The 19,646-nt window shown below is 42.8% G+C and overlaps 2 protein-coding genes across 4 annotated transcripts in view; both read left to right on the top strand.

The window, feature by feature from the left end:
- Window positions 1–6,914, top strand: part of trpm3 (transient receptor potential cation channel, subfamily M, member 3) — a 162,629-nt gene extending 155,715 nt beyond the window's left edge. For all 3 annotated transcript variants that reach the window (XM_037098196.1, XM_037098195.1, XM_037098197.1), the window contains one exon: window positions 438–6,914. In XM_037098196.1, coding sequence (XP_036954091.1) covers window positions 438–2,058 — 1,621 coding nt within the window. In that variant the 3' untranslated portion in view covers window positions 2,059–6,914. The remainder of the gene's footprint in view (window positions 1–437) is intronic.
- A 7,269-nt stretch (window positions 6,915–14,183) lies between these two features.
- On the top strand, window positions 14,184–19,601 carry klf9 (Kruppel-like factor 9). The gene is made up of 2 exons (XM_037098481.1): window positions 14,184–15,048; window positions 17,536–19,601. The coding sequence occupies exons 1-2, from the start codon at window positions 14,652–14,654 to the stop codon at window positions 17,814–17,816; spliced, it is 678 nt and encodes a 225-aa protein (XP_036954376.1). The 5' UTR covers window positions 14,184–14,651; the 3' UTR covers window positions 17,817–19,601.
- The last annotated feature ends 45 nt before the right edge of the window (window positions 19,602–19,646 follow it).

Raw genomic sequence — 19,646 nt, forward strand, 5'->3', positions numbered from 1 at the left:
GGAACACAAATGATCAAACTACTGAATAACTTCTTCTTCTTCTCAAGCCGATGGAGATTTGTGGGGGGGTTTGGTAGTCCACAAAACATGGACAATTGTTTAAGAGAATGCTGTGGACACATGACCTTATATCAGCATGCGACTCATAATGACTGAATTTCCTTTTTTGGGTGAACTTATCTTGTAATGCACAAACTCTCAATTTACATAGATCATTGGTGTTAGTGAACAAAGTATAAAGTTTACACTCCAAACCACAGTGTATTCAGTCACTTGTATCTGTATTTGCTTGTAGTCCATTTCTAAATGCAGTCTTGCTGGTTTTTTTTGTTTTCTTTTGTCTGTCAGTGTGATGGTCTCTCTCTGCCATTGTCCCCTGCTATTCTCCACCCTCCAGTGCTTTTAATCTTTATTTCCTTTCCTCTCTTCTCAATCAGGGTGGAGAATATGGCAATGCGTCTGGAGGAAGTCAATGAACGGGAACACTTCATGAAGGCTTCACTGCAGACTGTTGACATCCGTCTGGCCCAAATGGAGGAGCTGATTGGACGTATTGCTGTAGCACTGGAGCGTGTGACAGGTGTTGAACGTGGGGAGGTCAACAAAGTACGTTCCCGGACTTCATCTGACTGCACAGACTCAGCATACATACTTCGCCAGGGTGAGTGCCCAGACGCAGCATACATCCTCCGTCAAAGCAGCTTTAACAGCACAGAAGGAAATGCCTACCGCCTGCAGGAGGCACTGGAGGGAACAGCGGAGGGCTCAATGTCCCCTCCCTCTCCTACTGGCATGGCTACACGGACAAGAAGCCACTCATTTTATGTTGGAGGTGGTCGTGGTGGTGAACGCGCAAGTGGAGCCGAACGAGTGGAGAGCTTCTTCAAAGAACGCTCACTCAGTCTCCACCGAGCCAACAGCTCACAATCAGTGTCCTCAGGTGCCGCCCCCAAGGAGTCTAAGCCCCTCCCCCTGGCGACGCTGTCGGTCTCCCAGCAGCACCGTCCATCGTCATGCATTGATATCTATGTCTCAACTTCGGAGGAGGTGGGGCCTGCAGAGGTCTTTCTGGATCCTCTCCGTGTGGTCCCACAACTCCAGAGAGACTCCTCGCTGCAGTCAGATATCATGGAGACGATGCTGCCAGGAGGCCGGGACTTCGGCAGTGTCGCCACCAGCGGTATGGGCGACAGGCACTCGGAGGGTGGTGCAGGCAGCAGCGGAACAGCTGGAGCTATGTTTGATGACAGTGCAGCTGCTGATTTGTCATTGTGCTCAGCCCACCTCTTACCAGACGCCACTTTACCTCCTTGGGACATAGAACCATCCCCACCTCCCTCAGCAGGGCTGCTTGAGCGCTCGAAGAGCAGCCGCTACCTCTCCACAGCGGGCACATCTTTTCTGGATGAGCCCACTCTGGTCAAGTCCCACAGCCTCATGTTCACTCCAAGAGGCTGCTACAGCGGACTGGGGGCAGGAGTCCAGGTAAAAGCTGCAGAGTACACCAGCATCACTGACTGCATCGACACACGCTGTGTCTCAGCTCCATACACTCCTGCAGAACGCTCAAACTCCCCCGGAGGATCCACCTCATTCCCCTTTGATAAGCCGTCAGACATTGTTTCCTCTCATCCAGAGAGAGAGGCAGAGCTTAGTCATACAGAGTCTGATCCAGAGGACCCTGAGGACCTGATCCCAGCCCCTGATACCCCTCGTCTAGGGGGGCTTAGTGGGCCTAGTGGGGCCCCTCTCTGCTCCCCCTTCTCCAGGCTGGAGCGAGCAAACAGCTGCTCCTCAGATGACTCCCATCCTTCCCTCACACTGGCCCCTCCACAACGGAAGAGCCTGTCGGTGAGTGAGAGGATGGAGAGAGGACCGGGTCTGGGGGCAGACAGGGGGCCTGGGCCGGGGGGCCGGGGTCTGGCAGGAACCAGAAACCCCTTCCTCAGGAGCAAGTCTGGAGCAAGACCTGATACAGCCAAGACTGACAGCCTATCTATGAGGAAGTTGGCCACTCCGTCGGCTTTTCGCAGCTTTGATAGACAAAACTACACGTGACAGTAACACTAGTCGGCAGACTCACACATTGTTAGGACCAGGGAGGAAAACTGAGAGGGCTGAGGGTGAAAGGGGACGCAGGGTGAAGTTGCCAGTGATAACAAAAATGGTAAAAGTTTATTGACAGTCAGTGCTGGGCGGCAACTTTACCCTGGATCAGAAGTCAGGATGAATAGATAGGAGATGCAGGGGTCCTACTGTACACCAGTCAAAAACAAAGAGCTATGAATCTAGAGTAGTTTTTACCTCCTCTTGTAGCTAAGTAACTCTCAATGGGGTGTTATGGCAATGAAAGGTGTATTCGTACTGTATGTTCCACCCACCAACCTTTCCGTCAAGTAGACATCTGTCACTGTGTTACATCACATATCAATCACGTTAGTCAGAGAAAGTATACTGTTACTCCTCCTAGCTGCATTATATGGTAGAAACTGTTTAGTCTGTTTGACAAAGAGAGCGGAGAAAGAAAAAACAGCCACTTCGTTTTGTCATTTTGTCTTAGCATAGAGTCATTACTGTTACAAAATGTTTGCTTTGAATACATTTTTCTCTTTTCATACAACTCCACTCGCAACCAGAAAGACATTTTTGGCTGCTTCTTTAAAGGAATCAAAGTGTTTGGAACCATCAGGGACTTTTCCTCCTCATGGTTGCACTGGAAATGATTGCAGTAACATGGCAACAACTTACCTCTGGATACACAAGTACAGTACACCTTTCAAATATTCACCAATTATCTTCTTTCCTTTTCCAGAAGAATAACGATTTTGCCTTTAATTGTATTTGTAGCATAATTTCTCTACAAAACTGTTTTTATTTCATTTGTCAGTTTAGGGTTAGAAAGCAGTGTTTGAACGAGCTCCAGTCAAAAGGTCACCAGTCAGTCACATGTAGCTGTTAAGTGGAACAGTTAAAACTGGCTTTAATCAGCCACGTGACCAGAGTGACATAAATAGAGACTAGCAGGTGACAGCACTGAGTCAAGGCATGCATCTACAACCGGAAAGGGAAGGAAAGGAGATAGAGGGGTTTAATCAAGTCAATCATATTTACATGTCTGCACACACACAAGAACACAAGAGAAAGTTTCAGACCTGATCCCTGAGAGCTTTAACAAGTGCAATTGCAAAAACACAGGACCAGAGGGCGCTGTGAGCCTACTTCAGAAGCAATGCTTGCTGAGTGAACCTGACGTGAGCCTTCTTTGCCTGCACCTGACACCAAAAATCCTTACACTCAACCAATCATTGCTCTCTTGGCACCCGACCCTCCTCCTCCTTTAGGTTTCTACAGTGGCATTACGTTGCAATGGTTTAACATCCACCTACACCTAATGGATCCGTCCTTCATCTATTACATAACTGTCATTCATTTTTTTCCCTCCTTTATTTATTTATTTATTTTTTGAATTGCATTCAAAGCCAGCCACTGCAAAAGGAGACGGTCATTGTCCAATGACTAAGCCCATTATAAAACAGGTCAAGAGGAGTTCCTGAAGAAAAAGGGATGAGTTTATTTTTTAAAAAGCTTGAAATAAGCTGTCAAGTATATGCATTCTAGCTGAGATATAAGAAAGCATTTTATGTGACATGAAGGCGGAAACATGGGGATATTATTATGAAAAGATAAAAGCCAGATCAGTGTTTTAAAATCTCTCATTTTTTATTCTAACGTGAGACGTGTGGGTGGAGGATGATGCCCCTCTCTGATAGCTTTGTAAAGATAAGATAGGTGAAATTAATAGAATTCTTACTTAGTTTTTTTTATGTTTGTTTTATATTTCCTTACTATTACATTTCAGTTTAATAATCATGTTGCATTTATTTTGAGATTGATTCTATTTATTGACATTTTCTTGCTCATTATGGATAATTACAGTAAATGCCTGTTTGAATTACGAAATCAATATTTATATCTTCTCAGTGATATTTTTGTCGAATTTTAAGTATTTTCTAATTAAGCTTTTAAATTTAATAAAAGATGACCATCGACATGCACTAAATGCTGATGTATTATATTATTTATTAAATATAGAATTGTCTAATATACTGTACATTTCAATCATATTTAAAGTATTTAAAGTAGTTTTTATTGTATGTTTTATCAAGATGCTTATGAGAATTTTCTAATGTAAAGCTGACATGGCAATACGCAGTTGCCCGTATACCAAACTTAGGGTGCCTTTTGGGCATGGATGGAGTATGTGGGGACTGAAGTGATTCAGAAATCTGTGAAACTTCTCTTCTTTTTTTTTCTTCCCCCAAATCATAGAGCCCAAATATCTGTGATTATTTTTTTTTCCAACATGTGGCTTTTACATAGATCTTTGTTGTTCTCTTTAAAGACATCTGATGTACACAGTGAGGGGAATTTTGTCATGAGTAAACTGTTTCATTGCTTGTATGGACATTTATTTCAATCTCCCAAAACACGTGACTAGAACTCAGTGAGGATGCCAGTTTCATAGCTGAAGATACAAATATATTTGCACATTAAACTGAGACATGCAGCTGAGGGCAAAGCATCACCAGAGGTTTGGTGCTGTGGTTTTTATCAAATGACTTATCTGTGTCACATGTCTCTTCATATACCCACTAACCCTGGCCCAGACCTTTGTACTCCAGTGATTTGGTACACATCCACAGAGTTTGGGGACTTTATAGATTTTAAAATGGATGGTTGAGAATGAACAAACAGAGGCTGCGATATCTAGACTTATCTATACCAGGGAATTCAGACCCGGTATTAACATCTGTCCTAAGTCCTTTTTGCGCAAAAAAAATAAATATTTTCATGTATAACACAGGCAAATTAACAAGAAGGCCCAAAGAGGTAATAATCTCTTGTAGAAAGCGCTTCATAAAGATTATAATGATTTTATAAACTCTACATCTCACAAGATTTAGCATTCTCTCTCCACGGGCATTTAATAAGTTGCCTATATTCTTTACTGTTAACTTTATTTGTAAAAATGTAAAATGTTAAGCATCAATAAAATGGTGTATCCGCCACATAATTAAATTAAATGGTAAAACCAGTTGAAACAGCTTCCTCAACTAGCAGCTAAATGTCATGAAGGAAGATGCACTTTAGAGACAGACGCAGACGAGCTGCAGGTGAAAAGACAAGGTTTAAATAATGGTGAACCACGTGTAAATTCTTCTTGTTGTTTTGTGGATCACACCCCCTTTGAATAATTGGATCTCAAATGCATCCTCAATGGATCTTGAGCTGTCGGCTTGTGGATGTATCACTCAGGACACATGTTGATACCAAGTGTGAACAGCCTTTTAGTCAGTATGGGTCATGTTTCAAAAACACTGGAGCCTTGTCATAGTGTGTCTCAGTAGATTCTTTTGATGGACCTTCTTTTTCTGTCAAACTTTTGGACCCCAAATTATAAAGCAGGCTATCTGTTAAATATTTAGAAGCTCCAATTTGTAAAATAGTTCATTGTAGAATCTCATTTCCAGCTCGTCAAATATTGACGCTTTGGGTTGCCGGCCAATCCGACCTACTGACCGAAAGCATCAGTATTTGACGAGTTGGGAATGGGACTCAACAATGTTTTTTGATTTTTTTAACAAATCGGACCTATAAGTCTTGAGCAAAATGACCTGAAAATAACTTACTGTTTCAGCCTACTGATAAGTACAAAGGATCAGATTTGCAATTTCCTCAAGAAATATGTGGGTTCAGGTATGAATTAAAAAGGAAAGGTTGACCCCAAGTCAATGCTCAGGGACAATGTTACCCCAGATGCAAGGCTGTAAGTATGTCATTGTGGAAAGAAAGATGGAAATACAAAAAGAAATAGATTGGAATTTGTTCTCCACAGACAGCCTCAAACATAATCACTGTGCTTTTTGAGTCTTACCCAGAGTCTTTTAGGATCGTAGGGAAATCTCTGTGTTTTGTGCTCTGTGTCTTCAGGAATGGCAATAGAATATGAATGAATGTCTTCATACCTGACTGACTGACATTGTTCTCTCGCAGGAGTTTTGTTAAAATTCTTTGACAGTTGCTGAGCCAAACCAAACTTTGCCAAACCAAATGGAAACGAGCTGAGTTGTGCTCTGCTGACCTATTGTCTACACAGCTGTGGCACCAAGCAAAGGTCGTACAGCTCAGCTTAGGTTTGTACGGATAATTACGAAAACAGAGCCCACTATTTGACCTACTGTGATAGCAAATCAGTTTTTGTTTTTTGTTTTTTTGTTTTTTTTTAATCTTGAGATAACATACATATCCATGACACTTCTAAACTCGTGAGAACATGATTCTAGAAATGGTTTTGTGATTTGTTGACATGGCTGTTTTGGAAGGTCTTGATAGGAAGCGTGGGTGTATGTGTGTTTGTGAGAGTAAATCAGCTGCGTGTGAACCCGCAGATGTAGGCGAGGTGTAGGTAATGGGGAGGCATGGCAACACAACACAACCCAACAGAATCTCCATGTACAGTATTTTTAAATATTTTCCTATACTGTATCTTACAGTTTTGTGGAATCATGAGCATATGATGATAATCATAGAACAGATCTGCTTTCCTCCCATGACCTCCGTCGTGAGTTTCATGCACACGTTTTTTCTGCAATAACTGCTGATGTTGCTTTACAACAGAAAGGGGGCTTAACCCCCCCGCTGGTCACGTTTTATTTAATGTCCTTCAAATGCATGCAGTTCTTCCACTCAGAGTGTACAGAGACGACCTATAAAGACGACTGAGAGAAAGATAGAGAGCGATTATAATATGAAATCAAAGTAGTGAGTATTTGGATGCAAATACAAATCTGTATTCTTCAATGTGAATAGGATCATGTCTGGCATGCATTGTTAAATAAAAAAAACTACATAGATTGGTTCTCGCCTGTGTCTCGCCTGTTTTTTACTCCACTAGGATTGTCTGTTTTGACGTTTTATTTAAGCTCTCTCTGTTTCTTCAGCAGACACATCGAAGGGCTCATAAAAACAAACATCTCCCAGTCCCTCAGTTTATTTATCAGTTTATTTGAAAAAAACCCCCAACATTGTCCAAAGTGCTTTGCGTAGAGACTGAACAAAACACAAGAATTTCCAAATGAACATGCAGTAATTAAAGTAAAACAATCAATACACAGACATCATTCCAGAAAAGAACTAAATCAAAATGAAACCCAAAGACTGCCCTGGGATCTCCATGATGGTAATTCTTATGTTAAGGAAAGACAAGCGGTCCCAAATGTGTGAGCACAGCAAAACATCACTGAGAATGTAAAAAGACAACCAACTTGCGCTCCTCTTGGACCACTTAACGTCATTTTGGAGCCACATTCTGCTGCCATGTTGGTTCTGACCCACAGAGATTTCAAACATGCTATGACACAAACTCACACAGAGGAAGAGGCCGAGAGACGAAGAGCCTGTTGGACTAAACATCAGGAGCATCTGCATTTCTTTGACCCCTTAATGTGAGCTACAAACTGAGGCGGAGAGCTGTTAACCTCGTCACTGTAGAACTCATTAAACATCAAACACACGCAGTCTGTAAACTGTCAAGTAATGAGGCACATGAGATGTGTTGTGCCCCCCCCCCCCCCCATCACCCTGCTGGTGAGATGAGCGGGACAGGTGCTGCTGGATGGACAGGCCTTTTTAAAACTTGTCCCACAGCCATGAGCGCCAAAGAGCCTTTAATTGTGTTGTAAAATGTGTGTTTGTATTATTTAAACACTTTTTCGATACATGCGCCACTTTCTACACCATGTTCTTTAGAAATGGTAGTTTATGAAGTCATTTCTTCATAGCTGAGGGCTTCAGCTCTGACTCTGGCTTGTGCGTAAAACCACCAGTAAGCACCTGTTTGTTTACTACATTCAAATAGCACAGAAACTTAAAGACACCACCTCTGCATTCTGGCATGTGTTGCTTTGCAAAGATTTGGTTTTCATCCTGCTTTCTGGACACAATAAAACCAACACATGCCTGTACCACCTGTATCATGATGCAGTCAGGGCAGTAGCACTGTGAGTAATTCCTCCTGTGTCCAGCTTACAATCAGTGATGCCTCCAGACATTTTTGACTGTGGGTGGGATAAAGTACCTGCACATTAACACACGTGTCAGAACAGCATTTACTACTTCTGTCTCTACTACTCCTTTTTACTGTAATTACTTTAACATTACTGTAACATAATATCTTACGGTTTCTAACACTCGTGTGTATAAAATTGTATTCAAAAGATAAATTGCCCCTTCAATCAGGTTCTTTAAATAAGGTCATCCAAAATTGACAATTCAGTCATTTTCTTGTCACATCCATACCGATGGAAAGTCCAGTGGAAAGTTTTATAGTCCATAAAACAGTTCTGGAGCTTCACAGCAAAACATCATTGCATCAGCATCTCCTAAACAACTGAAGTAGATGGGGAATAGCTCCCTACAGCTTGCACATTCACATGCAAACAATGCACATTCACAAATACATTCACAGTATAAAGTGACAACAAAACAAACAGGCATGTGCGGACAAAATATTGGATTGACAAAATTGTGCAAAACTTAAAAAGGAAAGTCCCAAAAGTTTGCTCAAACTGAGGCAAAAAACCAAGAATGTTCTGAGGGCAATGGGCAGCTGGGGTGGCGAATCGGATTTCAGGGTAGGCCTGAAAAACAGAGACGTAAAACTGTTCCATGCAGCTCATCCAGCGTGAAACAAGTTGCTGCAATGGTTGACATACAAAGTTGTTGAAAAAAGTTATTCACACCCTTCAACAAGCTGAAATGTTCACTGTAGCTGCTAAGCTAAAAGCATTAGCGCACTCCAGTTCTAAATTTGTAGCATGAGCTGGATCACATCTGTAAGGTGTGAATGACGTATTTTCAGATCCTGTGCCACGCCAGGCCTTGATTCACTTAGAAGACTGATATGATGGAGTTGAAGTAAGGTCTTAATTTTGGACAGGTTTAACAAACTCAATACCATACTTAACAATAGAGGAATACTCAAATTCTTAACATAAGTAGAAATAAAAGGCTTTAACGTAAAATCTTGCATTGCTAAAGTAAAAGTACTTATTATGCACTCATTCTGTGAGTATTATAATTGTATCAGTGATTACTGTAACTAAGTCTATTCACTCAAGTACTGCACATAAGTAGAATGTTGTGGAGCTTACATTTTACTACATGTTGGAAGCAAATATTGCACTTTTCACTCAGATATGTTGAGACTTTTACTCAAGTACTATTCATATGGGTGACCTTAAAGTAATATTTTACCATGATATCTGCTTTAACCCACGCTATAACACTGTCGGATCAGTGACGTGCCTGCAGTTTTCTGAAGCTCTGCCTAATTTAAACCATCTCGTTCATTCCGCACGCTGCGTTATATTACAGGCCCGTCTGTGGAGTCATATAAGGGCGCGTGGCGGCGGTGATGCGTCAGCTCTAACTCCGCACGTGGAAGGGAACATTCTGTACCGGGATCATGCGCGTGCCCCCCTCCCCAGCCCTCCCTCCACCCTGCTACATCGCGCGCACGCCCTCGCGCACCGTGACAGCGCCTCATCTTTGACAGGATCATGTCAGCGCAACAACATGACCCAGATGCGCCGTGCACTCCTGAACTTGGGGGTGAGTCGGGGAGCGCGCGGAGAAGGAGGGGAGGCGCCTCCTCTTCCAGGGAATGTTTACAGCTCTGCTGCCGAAGGAGGAGCTGGCGGAGGGCGGCTGCAGGAAACTGCAAGAAACTTCTTTTTCTTTTCTTTTTTGTTTCCAACCTCGATTTTTTTTCTCTCTCTTTTTTCTCTTTCCTGGAAAACTTTGGGGTCCTGCCACTGAGTCGAGCACAAGCGGAGGCGGAGTGGCGAGGGCGAGACGATCCAGGGAAGAGGGCGAGCGCTCCCCGCATCTGTTGTGCGCAAATAGAGGCGTCTTGTTTTCCCTCTCCTTGAACATTTCCTCCTGCACATTTTGTTTCTCGCGTCATGCCAGCATCGGGATTTATTAACGCAGCGAGTGAGTCACTGCGGAGAGAGCAGGCTTCAGATGAACAGACGAGAGGCGTGGCTCTGCTCTCTGCCTGTTGGGAAATCTTGCTGTGTTGTGACATTCTCCCCTCTTGAGATGTATACAGCAGTGTAGTATCTTTTAGGGGAAACGGCGACATATGATTGCCTCACTTTTGCCTGAGTCATTTGTTATAAAGACGCAGGAAAACACTCTTCCACTCTGTGTCTGAGTCAGTGTATTCTCGTCTGACCGGCCCTCGGGGGCAACATGTATCCAAACACACAGGTCGTGTCCTGAAGCAGCATTGCTCAATCCCTGCTCCCCCTGGGCCAAAGAGAATTTTCTAGGAACTTTACCCATGAATGAACCACCCACTGCACCCAGAGACCCCTTTTTTTCTTTTTTCTTTTTTTGGCAGAGGGTCCGGTTACACAGACCTGCTGCATTAAAGCCTCTCCTGCAGACTGCATTCAGGCCTATATAAAGTATCTCTACACAGGATCAGCAGGCCCACTCAACATTTATGATAACATAGCTTATTATAACACATTCAACTGCGCTATGAGAGTTACTATACCCATGTTCCATGTAAGGCTATTAGTTATTATGAGCACAGTTTTGCCTCTTTATCTATATTGAATAGACAGGAGCTTCATGAGAACTGTCTGCTTTAAAGGAAAAGTTCACCTAAAAATAGAAATTGGAAAGTCAAGAAGTTTTTTCATCCTCAAAATGTCATTGTCCTGAACAACTGAAGTAGATGTGGACTTGTTTAGAAAAAAAGTTTAAAAAAAAAAAAAACAACTAAAAGAAAATGTTAAATGGCTCCATACAGCAAATTGATCTGAGAGGATGTTATTAACCCTAACCCTAAACCCAGACAGACCGTCACAGTATCTGTTGATCCTGATGCCTCTTTAAAACCTTGAGAAAGAGGTTACAAGTCTGTGCAAATCTAATAATAATTATAATAATAATAATACATTTTATTTATGTATTTATTTAAAAAAAAACAATTAAAATGTAAAGAAAAGAGACAAGAACAAATCTGTCTGTCTTGGGCTCAAGCGTGATTTTCTGGACTCTGATCTTGTTTTTTTTTTTTTACAGCTAAATAGATACTCCTGAGACTTTGGAGAGAAAAACACCCACACCCCTCTGAAGAATGGATCACAACAATGACACAACTGGCTGGTTCAACAAAACTTAAAGGTCAACCCTATTAACTAAATATATGCCATGCATAATCCAGGGGAGGTTGCCAGGTGTGAGAGTTTATGTTTGTCTTTGTGTTACGTTATTTTATTTCATAAGTTCTTTTCCCCTTTTCTTTCATGTATTTAGGAGTAATTAAGCCGGCTTATATGTATGTTTGCCGAGAGAAAAGTGCAGAAGCATTGAGGCAAGAAGAAACCGAACTGCAGCCTTGTTGGAAGAATATCTCTAATTAAATGGGTGGGAATACTGGCATGGCAGGATTAAGAAACACATTACGCTTGGATGATTCATACATAAAAAGAAACAACAACAACAACAACAAAAAACAAGTATGAGTCACTGCAGAACACCTTGTTCCTGTCTACCTTTGTGCTCCAATCAAACTGTGTCAAAAATAGAAATGGTAATGATATTCTGGTGTGTCACTGTGACAGTGAACATCATGGACAGACGGAAAGCTGTTATTTTCTCTTCCTGTCTCAAAAACAACAAAACCCCATGTCTAAATATTTAAATCCTATGAGATGCGACACTACGCACACACACACACCTGTCAACATGTTACCAAACCCAAAACAGACACACAGCAGTCATAAAGACATTATAGAGCGCCATAACCACACTATCCACCCTGATCATACAATCTCACAACCTTTCATGCATTTAGGTAGAAAACATGTTATTGATTTATATTTATATTATTGATATACATGCCTTTATATCGTAATCTGTTGGTACTCATGCTTGTAATGCTTTATGACTGTAATCATCAAACATCTCAGTACATTAACAAGACATTGGACACAGGTATGGCAATGCTAATGTTATACACTAAAGGACAAATTCAACCACAAATGAAAATTCAATATCTCATCACCCCCTTGCCGATTGAAAGCTAGGGGTGAAGTTTTGTAGCTCTCAAATCATTTCTGGAGCTTTGCAGCAAAACAGGGTTGCAGCATTCTCCCAAACAACTGAAATGGATGGGGACCCCCCCAAAAAAACAACAAACCTTAAAGGGCCTCATACAGCTCATTGGCTATAATCCAGCTGTCTGGAAACCCAGAGAGCTTAAATTAATTTGAAAAGACGATGTTAACACCCTCGACGAGCGGTCAAGCCTGTTTTCCCACCTCAGACAGAGTGCTCACCAGGGCTTTTAGTTTAATAAAGTATGTCAGTAAAGTATTTTCACATCAGTATGAAAACCTCAGGGGCTTAATATTTTAAAACAAGTCTTCATGTTGATACCAGTTGACTGTTGCAAGATGACGTAGCTAAATAAACATTACACGTACACATAATACACCCGTTACTCATGTTGAAAAAACACTGTAACACAATGCCAATGTGGACATACCTGATGTACAGTGTCAAGGGAGGTTGCACTGGCACAGAGAGTTCAAGTGTGCCTCAGAGGACCGTTGAGGACTGCGCTAATTTGGGATCAGAGCGAGGTTATGAAAGTGGGACAGACCTGTCCACAGCTGAAGCTTTATGAGCCACAGCGGCTGGGCTTGTGGTTTCATCTGAGAAGACAAAACACACACCTCTCTCCTCAGCCTATAAATTCAGAAGCACTATCTCTAGTTTGATGCCAATACTAGATGCTAATAATGCAGATGTCAGTATCAGGCGTCCGCATTTAGCACACAGGATTCGTACTGGTAGAATTATCATGTATGGCCCACAGAAAGCCTTATGCAGCATAAAGCACATGGGCTGCATGTATGGTTTGACCTTCACTGATTCATATCTGCAGAGCAAATACTTTTGCAGCCGTAGGTGGGACATTCAGCAGCACAAGCCACAACTGGCCTCTTTATGGATCACACAAACGTCAGCATACAAACCAACAACACATGATATGGTCAGTGTGGCCTGTGCTGCATCTAATTTATCTGTAGACTGCAGACTGTAAATTTGGGCAGCTGTTTTTCACTGCACGCAAGTATGCAACGCAATCACACAGCCTATTGTTGTTTTCTCTTATTCTCGCACACAAAGGATGTGCATTTCCTGCAAGTAACATGATCCTGCTTATGCTGGACTTAAAAAAAAAAAAAAAAAGTAAAATCTTTGATTTAATCTCTCAGCTAGTTACTTTATGTTACAAATATTAAAGTATTCTAGAAAATAAACAATAGATGGGCAGGTTTATCTAACATGAGGCAACAGTGTGGGCTGGGCCTGGAGGCGTGCCATGTAGAGTCCCTGTACCCCTGTTGTCATGTTGCATTCGAGTGCCTCTTCAAAGCATGTCGTAATTGTGAATTGCGTGTGGTGGGAAATGGAAAAATGGACCTGGTGACAGGAATTTCCAGCAGATGAGAAACGTAAGTGCTTCGAATTGCTATTAAAGAATTAAACAGACAAAAAACAGGGATAATAAGAATATAAAATGAACGGGATTCAATTTTATGACAGTTTTCTGCTCTAAATCTTGCCCTCCACATTGTCTTATCAGTAAACATATCGTAACTTTTCATAAGTGTTTACATTTTCCTTTTTTTTTTTTTTTGCGCCAAACTGTGAAAGGATCAGGTCTGTAATTTTCTTTTTCCATCTTTAACTCAACTGGGAAGTTATAATATTCAGTAAAAAGACATTCTATTCTAAATGTTGTAAGAATTTTGGATTTGATTTATATACTATAATTTTCATATCTTCCATCTCTGAGTGTAAGGACATTTTAGCTGATGCCTAAAAAATCAATTTTAGAAAACGACTCTCATATGTCCCAGTCACTTTAAGCACTTAAATGTGGCATCAGTTTGGTCCCGCCGTCTTTCCACCGACCCCGCCCTGTGATTGGTCCAGCGTGCCGTCGCTCACTCACGTGAATAGGCGATTCCAAAAACCGAGTCGTGTTTCCTCGCAGCCAATGGGAGCCTCGCTTTCGTATGACGCCGTGGGATTCCGCGAAATTGTTTCTTGGAGTTGAGAGATGTGCCGCTCGCAGTAAAATAGGACAAGTTGACGCATGTGTGGGAGCGCACAGAAAGGCGGAATAAACGCAGACACAATAGTTCCCTCTCCGAGCCGCTGAGGTTTCATCGATCCGGCAGTTAGAGGGAACGAACCCCGAGAAGGAGAAGAAGGAGAAAGAGAAGAAGACGAGGAGAGGGAGAAGGAGAGAGGAAGAGCCGGGATTCAAAGTGCTATCTTTGCTGTGGGGGTGTTTACTTACCCACCCTGCAGCCTCGACAAGAAGCGCAGCCTTTGCGGAATAGTCACATTGAAGACGACACGTGTGGATGGTTAACCACATGTTTCCTGTGGAGACCGCGGTCTGATTACTTTATGGTGTCCGATTGTTTCTGAACGAACAGCCACCCTACCAACACACTGTCCCCTTCCTCCACCCGGAACCTGCTGTAGTGATGTCGGAGGTCGGTGTCTCTGCAGACTGTGCCCCCAGCCGACCGCCGGGTCGGACAGAGGACGTGTTGAAAGAGAACCAGGAGAATAGGACTTTGCTGATGGTGGCAATGATTTTGTTGGACTTGAACAACCCCAGCGCCGTCAGCGGCGGAGGCAGCAGATGTCTCGGGGGCACGGGCGACGCTGCGGGCGCGCAGGAGAAAGTGGAGCGGGGGAGTTGCCGGTTGAACGCCGGGGACAGCCGGGGCTCGGCGGCACCCAAACAGTCCCGGAACAAGAGGGCGGTGGCGGTGAGACAGGAGTCTCCCGAGAAGAGACACTGCTGTCCTTTCACGGGCTGTGGGAAGATGTACGGCAAGTCGTCCCACCTCAAAGCTCACCTCAGGGTGCACACTGGTAAGCCTGAGTGACCGCTCTGCGTCACTTCTGCCATCTTTTTTTTTTTTTTTTCTTATTTATTTATTTCAGACGCATGTGTTGACATCACCGTTCAAACTCTACTGGCTGAAGACGTCAAGCACGGAGGAGAAAAAACTAGCTCGGTGATAATGATGTCGTCACCGTCAGCCATGATTTAAGTTAGAATGTGATATTCAACGCCACGGACTCCACGAGGAGGGTGAGCGAGGGACCACATGTTCCTGCCAATGAATAACAGATTAGAGGAAAGGTGGTCCCATGAATTGGCCCCTGCTGCTGCTGCTGCGGGGTGGGGGGTAGGGTAGGGTAGGGTAGGGGGTGTGACAGGGCGGCCCATGGCTGGTCACGGGCAGGCTGAGGGAAGGGAGGGGAGGGGAGGGGAGGTGTGTGAGGTAAAGCAAAAGAGGTGGTGGAGGAGGAGGAGATGGTGGTTGCGGGGGAAGGGAGTGTATTTTTCATATGCTGTTGACACGCACCCACTGCGATCAGGGAACGCCGCCCATGTTTGTACAAAAGGTGGTAGACCGGTCATCTGGAAAAAGACACGTTCTCCAAATAATGAGACTTTATTAATCCCTCCATGGATCATTCAACATGTCTTGATGCCTCAAATGATTGATGGCTGGTAATAATCAGTGTATATATATATCCGGTTCTGTGTGCGCATACACGATATTGTAATAACAGAGCAGTAAAAGTCGACATCGTGGCTTCTGATTCACATGCAGGTCACTGCGACATTGTTGTCCCCACATGTTCTTGTCCGGAGATAACCCTTCCCTGCACCACTATTTCCTCATACGTCATCCTCCTCCACTCCCCTCGCGCCGGGTTGTAAACAAGGGCAGACATGTGGTTCAGTGGAGCACGTGCAGCAGAGGGAGGGGCGGCCATGCTCACTCTTTCTTTTGGTTTTATTCACGGGGCTCTTATGATGAGTCACCATTTTAAAATCATTAAGTTCTGTCACTGTCCCAGGAAAATGCTGTTTATGCACAGCAGCGTCCACAGCCGGATTGGTCACAGACACAGAGGAACAACACAGAACAGAATGTTGTCCCTCCCCCTCCCCAGAGTGCATACATGTTTTGTAACCTCTGTGTTTGTGTGTTGTTTTCGTTATCTGCAGCCCTCCTTTGCAGGACTGAGAAGTAAAATGGTTCTGAATAATAATGTGAATTGATGATAGTTTAGTAAAGGTTACATGGAGCAGCTCTGGCACTGACAAAGGTTAACTTTAATGTTCTGTTTGGTTTCCTGGAGACCGTTGTCTCTTTTTAACAGCTCCAAACTTGTTTAATGACCATGATACTCCTGGAAATCATGGATAAACACAACAGAATTTAATTTGGTCTGTATCTAATTTCTTTTGACAGTACACTTTACACTCCGACCTCCCCAATCCTCAACAATTATACACATTAACGTGTGTTTCCAGATCTCTGGGAGTCCTACTGCATATGTGAGGGGCTCCAGAGGAAGCAGCATGTAATCTGATAAAACTGTCTCCAGTGATGTCATTCACAAGCAAAGTTGCACTGTGGGTAATGTAGTTGCAGGTTTTGAAACGCATTCCACTGGTCTTGCATTGCATTCCTATAACAATGTTGGACCCATTATGGCCACCTTAAAAACAAATTATCCTAATGGTAACATTCTTAAAAACCAGGCTCACCTAGCATGCAACACTGGAGGCAGTTAATCAGATTACATGCAGCTTTCTCTGCATAAAGTATGCAGAGTTACGCCTTAAGTGGAGTTTGGTCACAACAAAAGGGCTGAAGGCTGACTAATCCATTTTAAACTGTAGTAATGGAGGATGACAAACAACATATTTCTTGGTCTGTGGACACATTTTCAGCAAATAAAATGAGTATGATCATCCATATATAGCACACATGACATGTTGAACATGAACATTATTGTATCGTTAGTACATTAACAATACTTCAATGTCATTTTTGTATTGTGTCACCTTCATCATATATTGTAAACGTTCATGCTTTTCTACATACTGGGTTTAAATGAGGTCAGGAGAAAAAAAAAAAACATAAGGAAGGAAATTCTTGATTTTGCTATTATTATTTTACACATATAGCAGCAGGGTCCCCAAACAAAGAGGAAAACAAAAACACAGAGGTTAGGGTTGAAGTCCCACTCTAGTGTGTGTAAAGACTGCAGAATACCAATATACACTGCAGTGGGACACAAGCTACAACCTTGGCACCTGTGCTGTCTCTCCCCATCATTTGGGGACCCTGCTGCTGTAGTATGAAGCAATAACTACAAAATCAATAACAAGTCTCCCTCTGATACTTTTTTCCCCTTTTTTTCCAGACCTCATTAAAACCAAGTATGTAGAAAAGTATGAACGTGGTAAAGCTTTGAATCTAGTCAAAGGGCAGTCTTCAGAGGAATGGTAATACAAAACTTGTGTGTGTGTGTGTGTGTGTGTTTCTTCAGGTGAGCGCCCCTTCGAGTGTACCTGGCCAGACTGCGGCAAGAAGTTCTCGCGCTCGGACGAGCTGACGCGTCACTACCGCACACACACGGGCGAGAAGCGCTTCAACTGTCCCATGTGCGACAAGTGCTTCATGAGGAGCGACCACCTGACTAAACACGCACGGCGGCACGCGGGCTTCCATCCCAGCATGCTCCAGGGCTCCGGCGCGGCCAAGAGACGCCGCTGCTCCGTGTCCGTGTCCTCCTCTGACTCCGGAGACCAGAGTCCTGCGGGGGTGTGAGACGCGCCCTCATAGCACATATACTGTATATACATGAAGGTTCATGCAGTAGACACAGAGGCAAACACAGACACAGCCACATGTGGGGTGTGCACTTTTACACACACCCCGTCCAGTCACACACCTCAACCAGCCAGACCACTATTTAAAGTTTTTCTACGCATGCACCAGATGTAATCAAACTAGAGCTTCCCTCTCTGTGCCCTGAGGTGATCGGTATTTATTTAAGGGATATTCAGGGTCTGTCTGACGGTTTCTAGTTGCTTTCGCCATTTGTAATTATGTGTTGTGTGAGGTTTTTCCATGTTTGCCTGGAACAGTCTGCAGTCTAGGAGGTGTTCATGTACACTGACACTACATGTGTTCACTTCCCGTCACAGTTTCAGTTTCAGGCCAAGACAACAGGAAGGGAGCAGATCATGACTGAGATGAATTAAGACGTTTTGGGACTGGTCGTTTCGTAAATACTACTCTTGCGCACATACACTCATACTTGTACAGTTATCGCCAGTCCAGGACAAGGTGAATGTACAGTATAGCAGTATTATCATGTAAATAAATTAAACAGACTACTTTTCAGATGGATGCATACTCAGTATAGTTAAGTATTATTAGAGACAAAGCTATAATAGAGAGAATTACAGAGCTTGGGTATTTAATTTCTTATATCTGGCTATGGGCTTAGTAAATCAGGTATACTGTGAGCTTGTAGGCTTAGGCAACGTGTTTCCTGTATGGAAGCATACATGTTGATGCATCATAATGAAGCAGAATACTTTTAGAGTACTTCTGCTTGACCATAATATATAAGCAGACCTCATGGGAAAATACAATTTTTCAGGCTTGAATTTTGTCGATAGTGCAGGAAAACGTAACAGGGTAATAAAAGCCTTTTAAAAGGCAAAGTTTGAGATTTATTTTTCACTTTTTGGCGCCAAGACCATAATGATTCATGTTCAGTTAATGTAGGAGGTCCGTGCCTTTCAAGGGTTTTGTAGCAGAGATGAATTTCTACATTTTCAGCCTTTGGAGATACTACCTAAATGAACATCATCAGATTCTTTATGTTGATATTCAGTGCTACGGTGAATATCAGCCACTGTCTCGTATGCCAACAGTGCCAGTTGCTGTACATTGAAACTTTTGTTTACTCTCTATCTGAACTGCATTTCTTATCAGGGAATAATGCAACGCTAGGTCATTTCAACCAGTACTCACACCCCCTGGTGGTGATGTGGAAGCACAACATTTCTCACGACAGCATTTTCCATTTTCTGTTCAAGCATTTCAAGGCACGCTCTCTCTGTTGATTAGTTTGTTTTCCAAGTCTTTTGAATTACATCATGTAGCATGTTTGTATGTATTTGTTTGGTACAATGTATTTTTTTAATTGTCTGGTAATCTTTTGTAATATTACTAATGGGATGAGAGGTCTTATTCGTCCACTGCAGGAGCCAGAAACCTTGTTGATGTCATTAATTTTTCTTTTATACTTGCAACACAATGCATTCAAACGTCCAGACAGAGTGTACAGGTAGGTGTAGTAGGGCGCAAACTACATACATTTGTAAAGTGAAATGTTTTTTCTTTTTTCCGGCATTATGACAACTGTGATTAGATGTTGGTGCCTTTCAGGTTAATGCCCTTACTTCTGATGCTACTGTACTGTAATCAGGGACTGTCAACACAGACCCCCAAGTTATTGCAATATACATAGCTGTGTAATAAATGACTGCTCAAATGTTTTAACATTAAAATTATTTTTCTTTCTACAAAAAAAAAAAATCCTGCGCAATATTTCTGTCCCACATCACACGACCACACCTGACA

Source organism: Acanthopagrus latus, chromosome 5, assembly GCF_904848185.1.
Source record: "Acanthopagrus latus isolate v.2019 chromosome 5, fAcaLat1.1, whole genome shotgun sequence".
Classification (NCBI taxonomy): Eukaryota; Metazoa; Chordata; class Actinopteri; order Spariformes; family Sparidae; genus Acanthopagrus; species Acanthopagrus latus.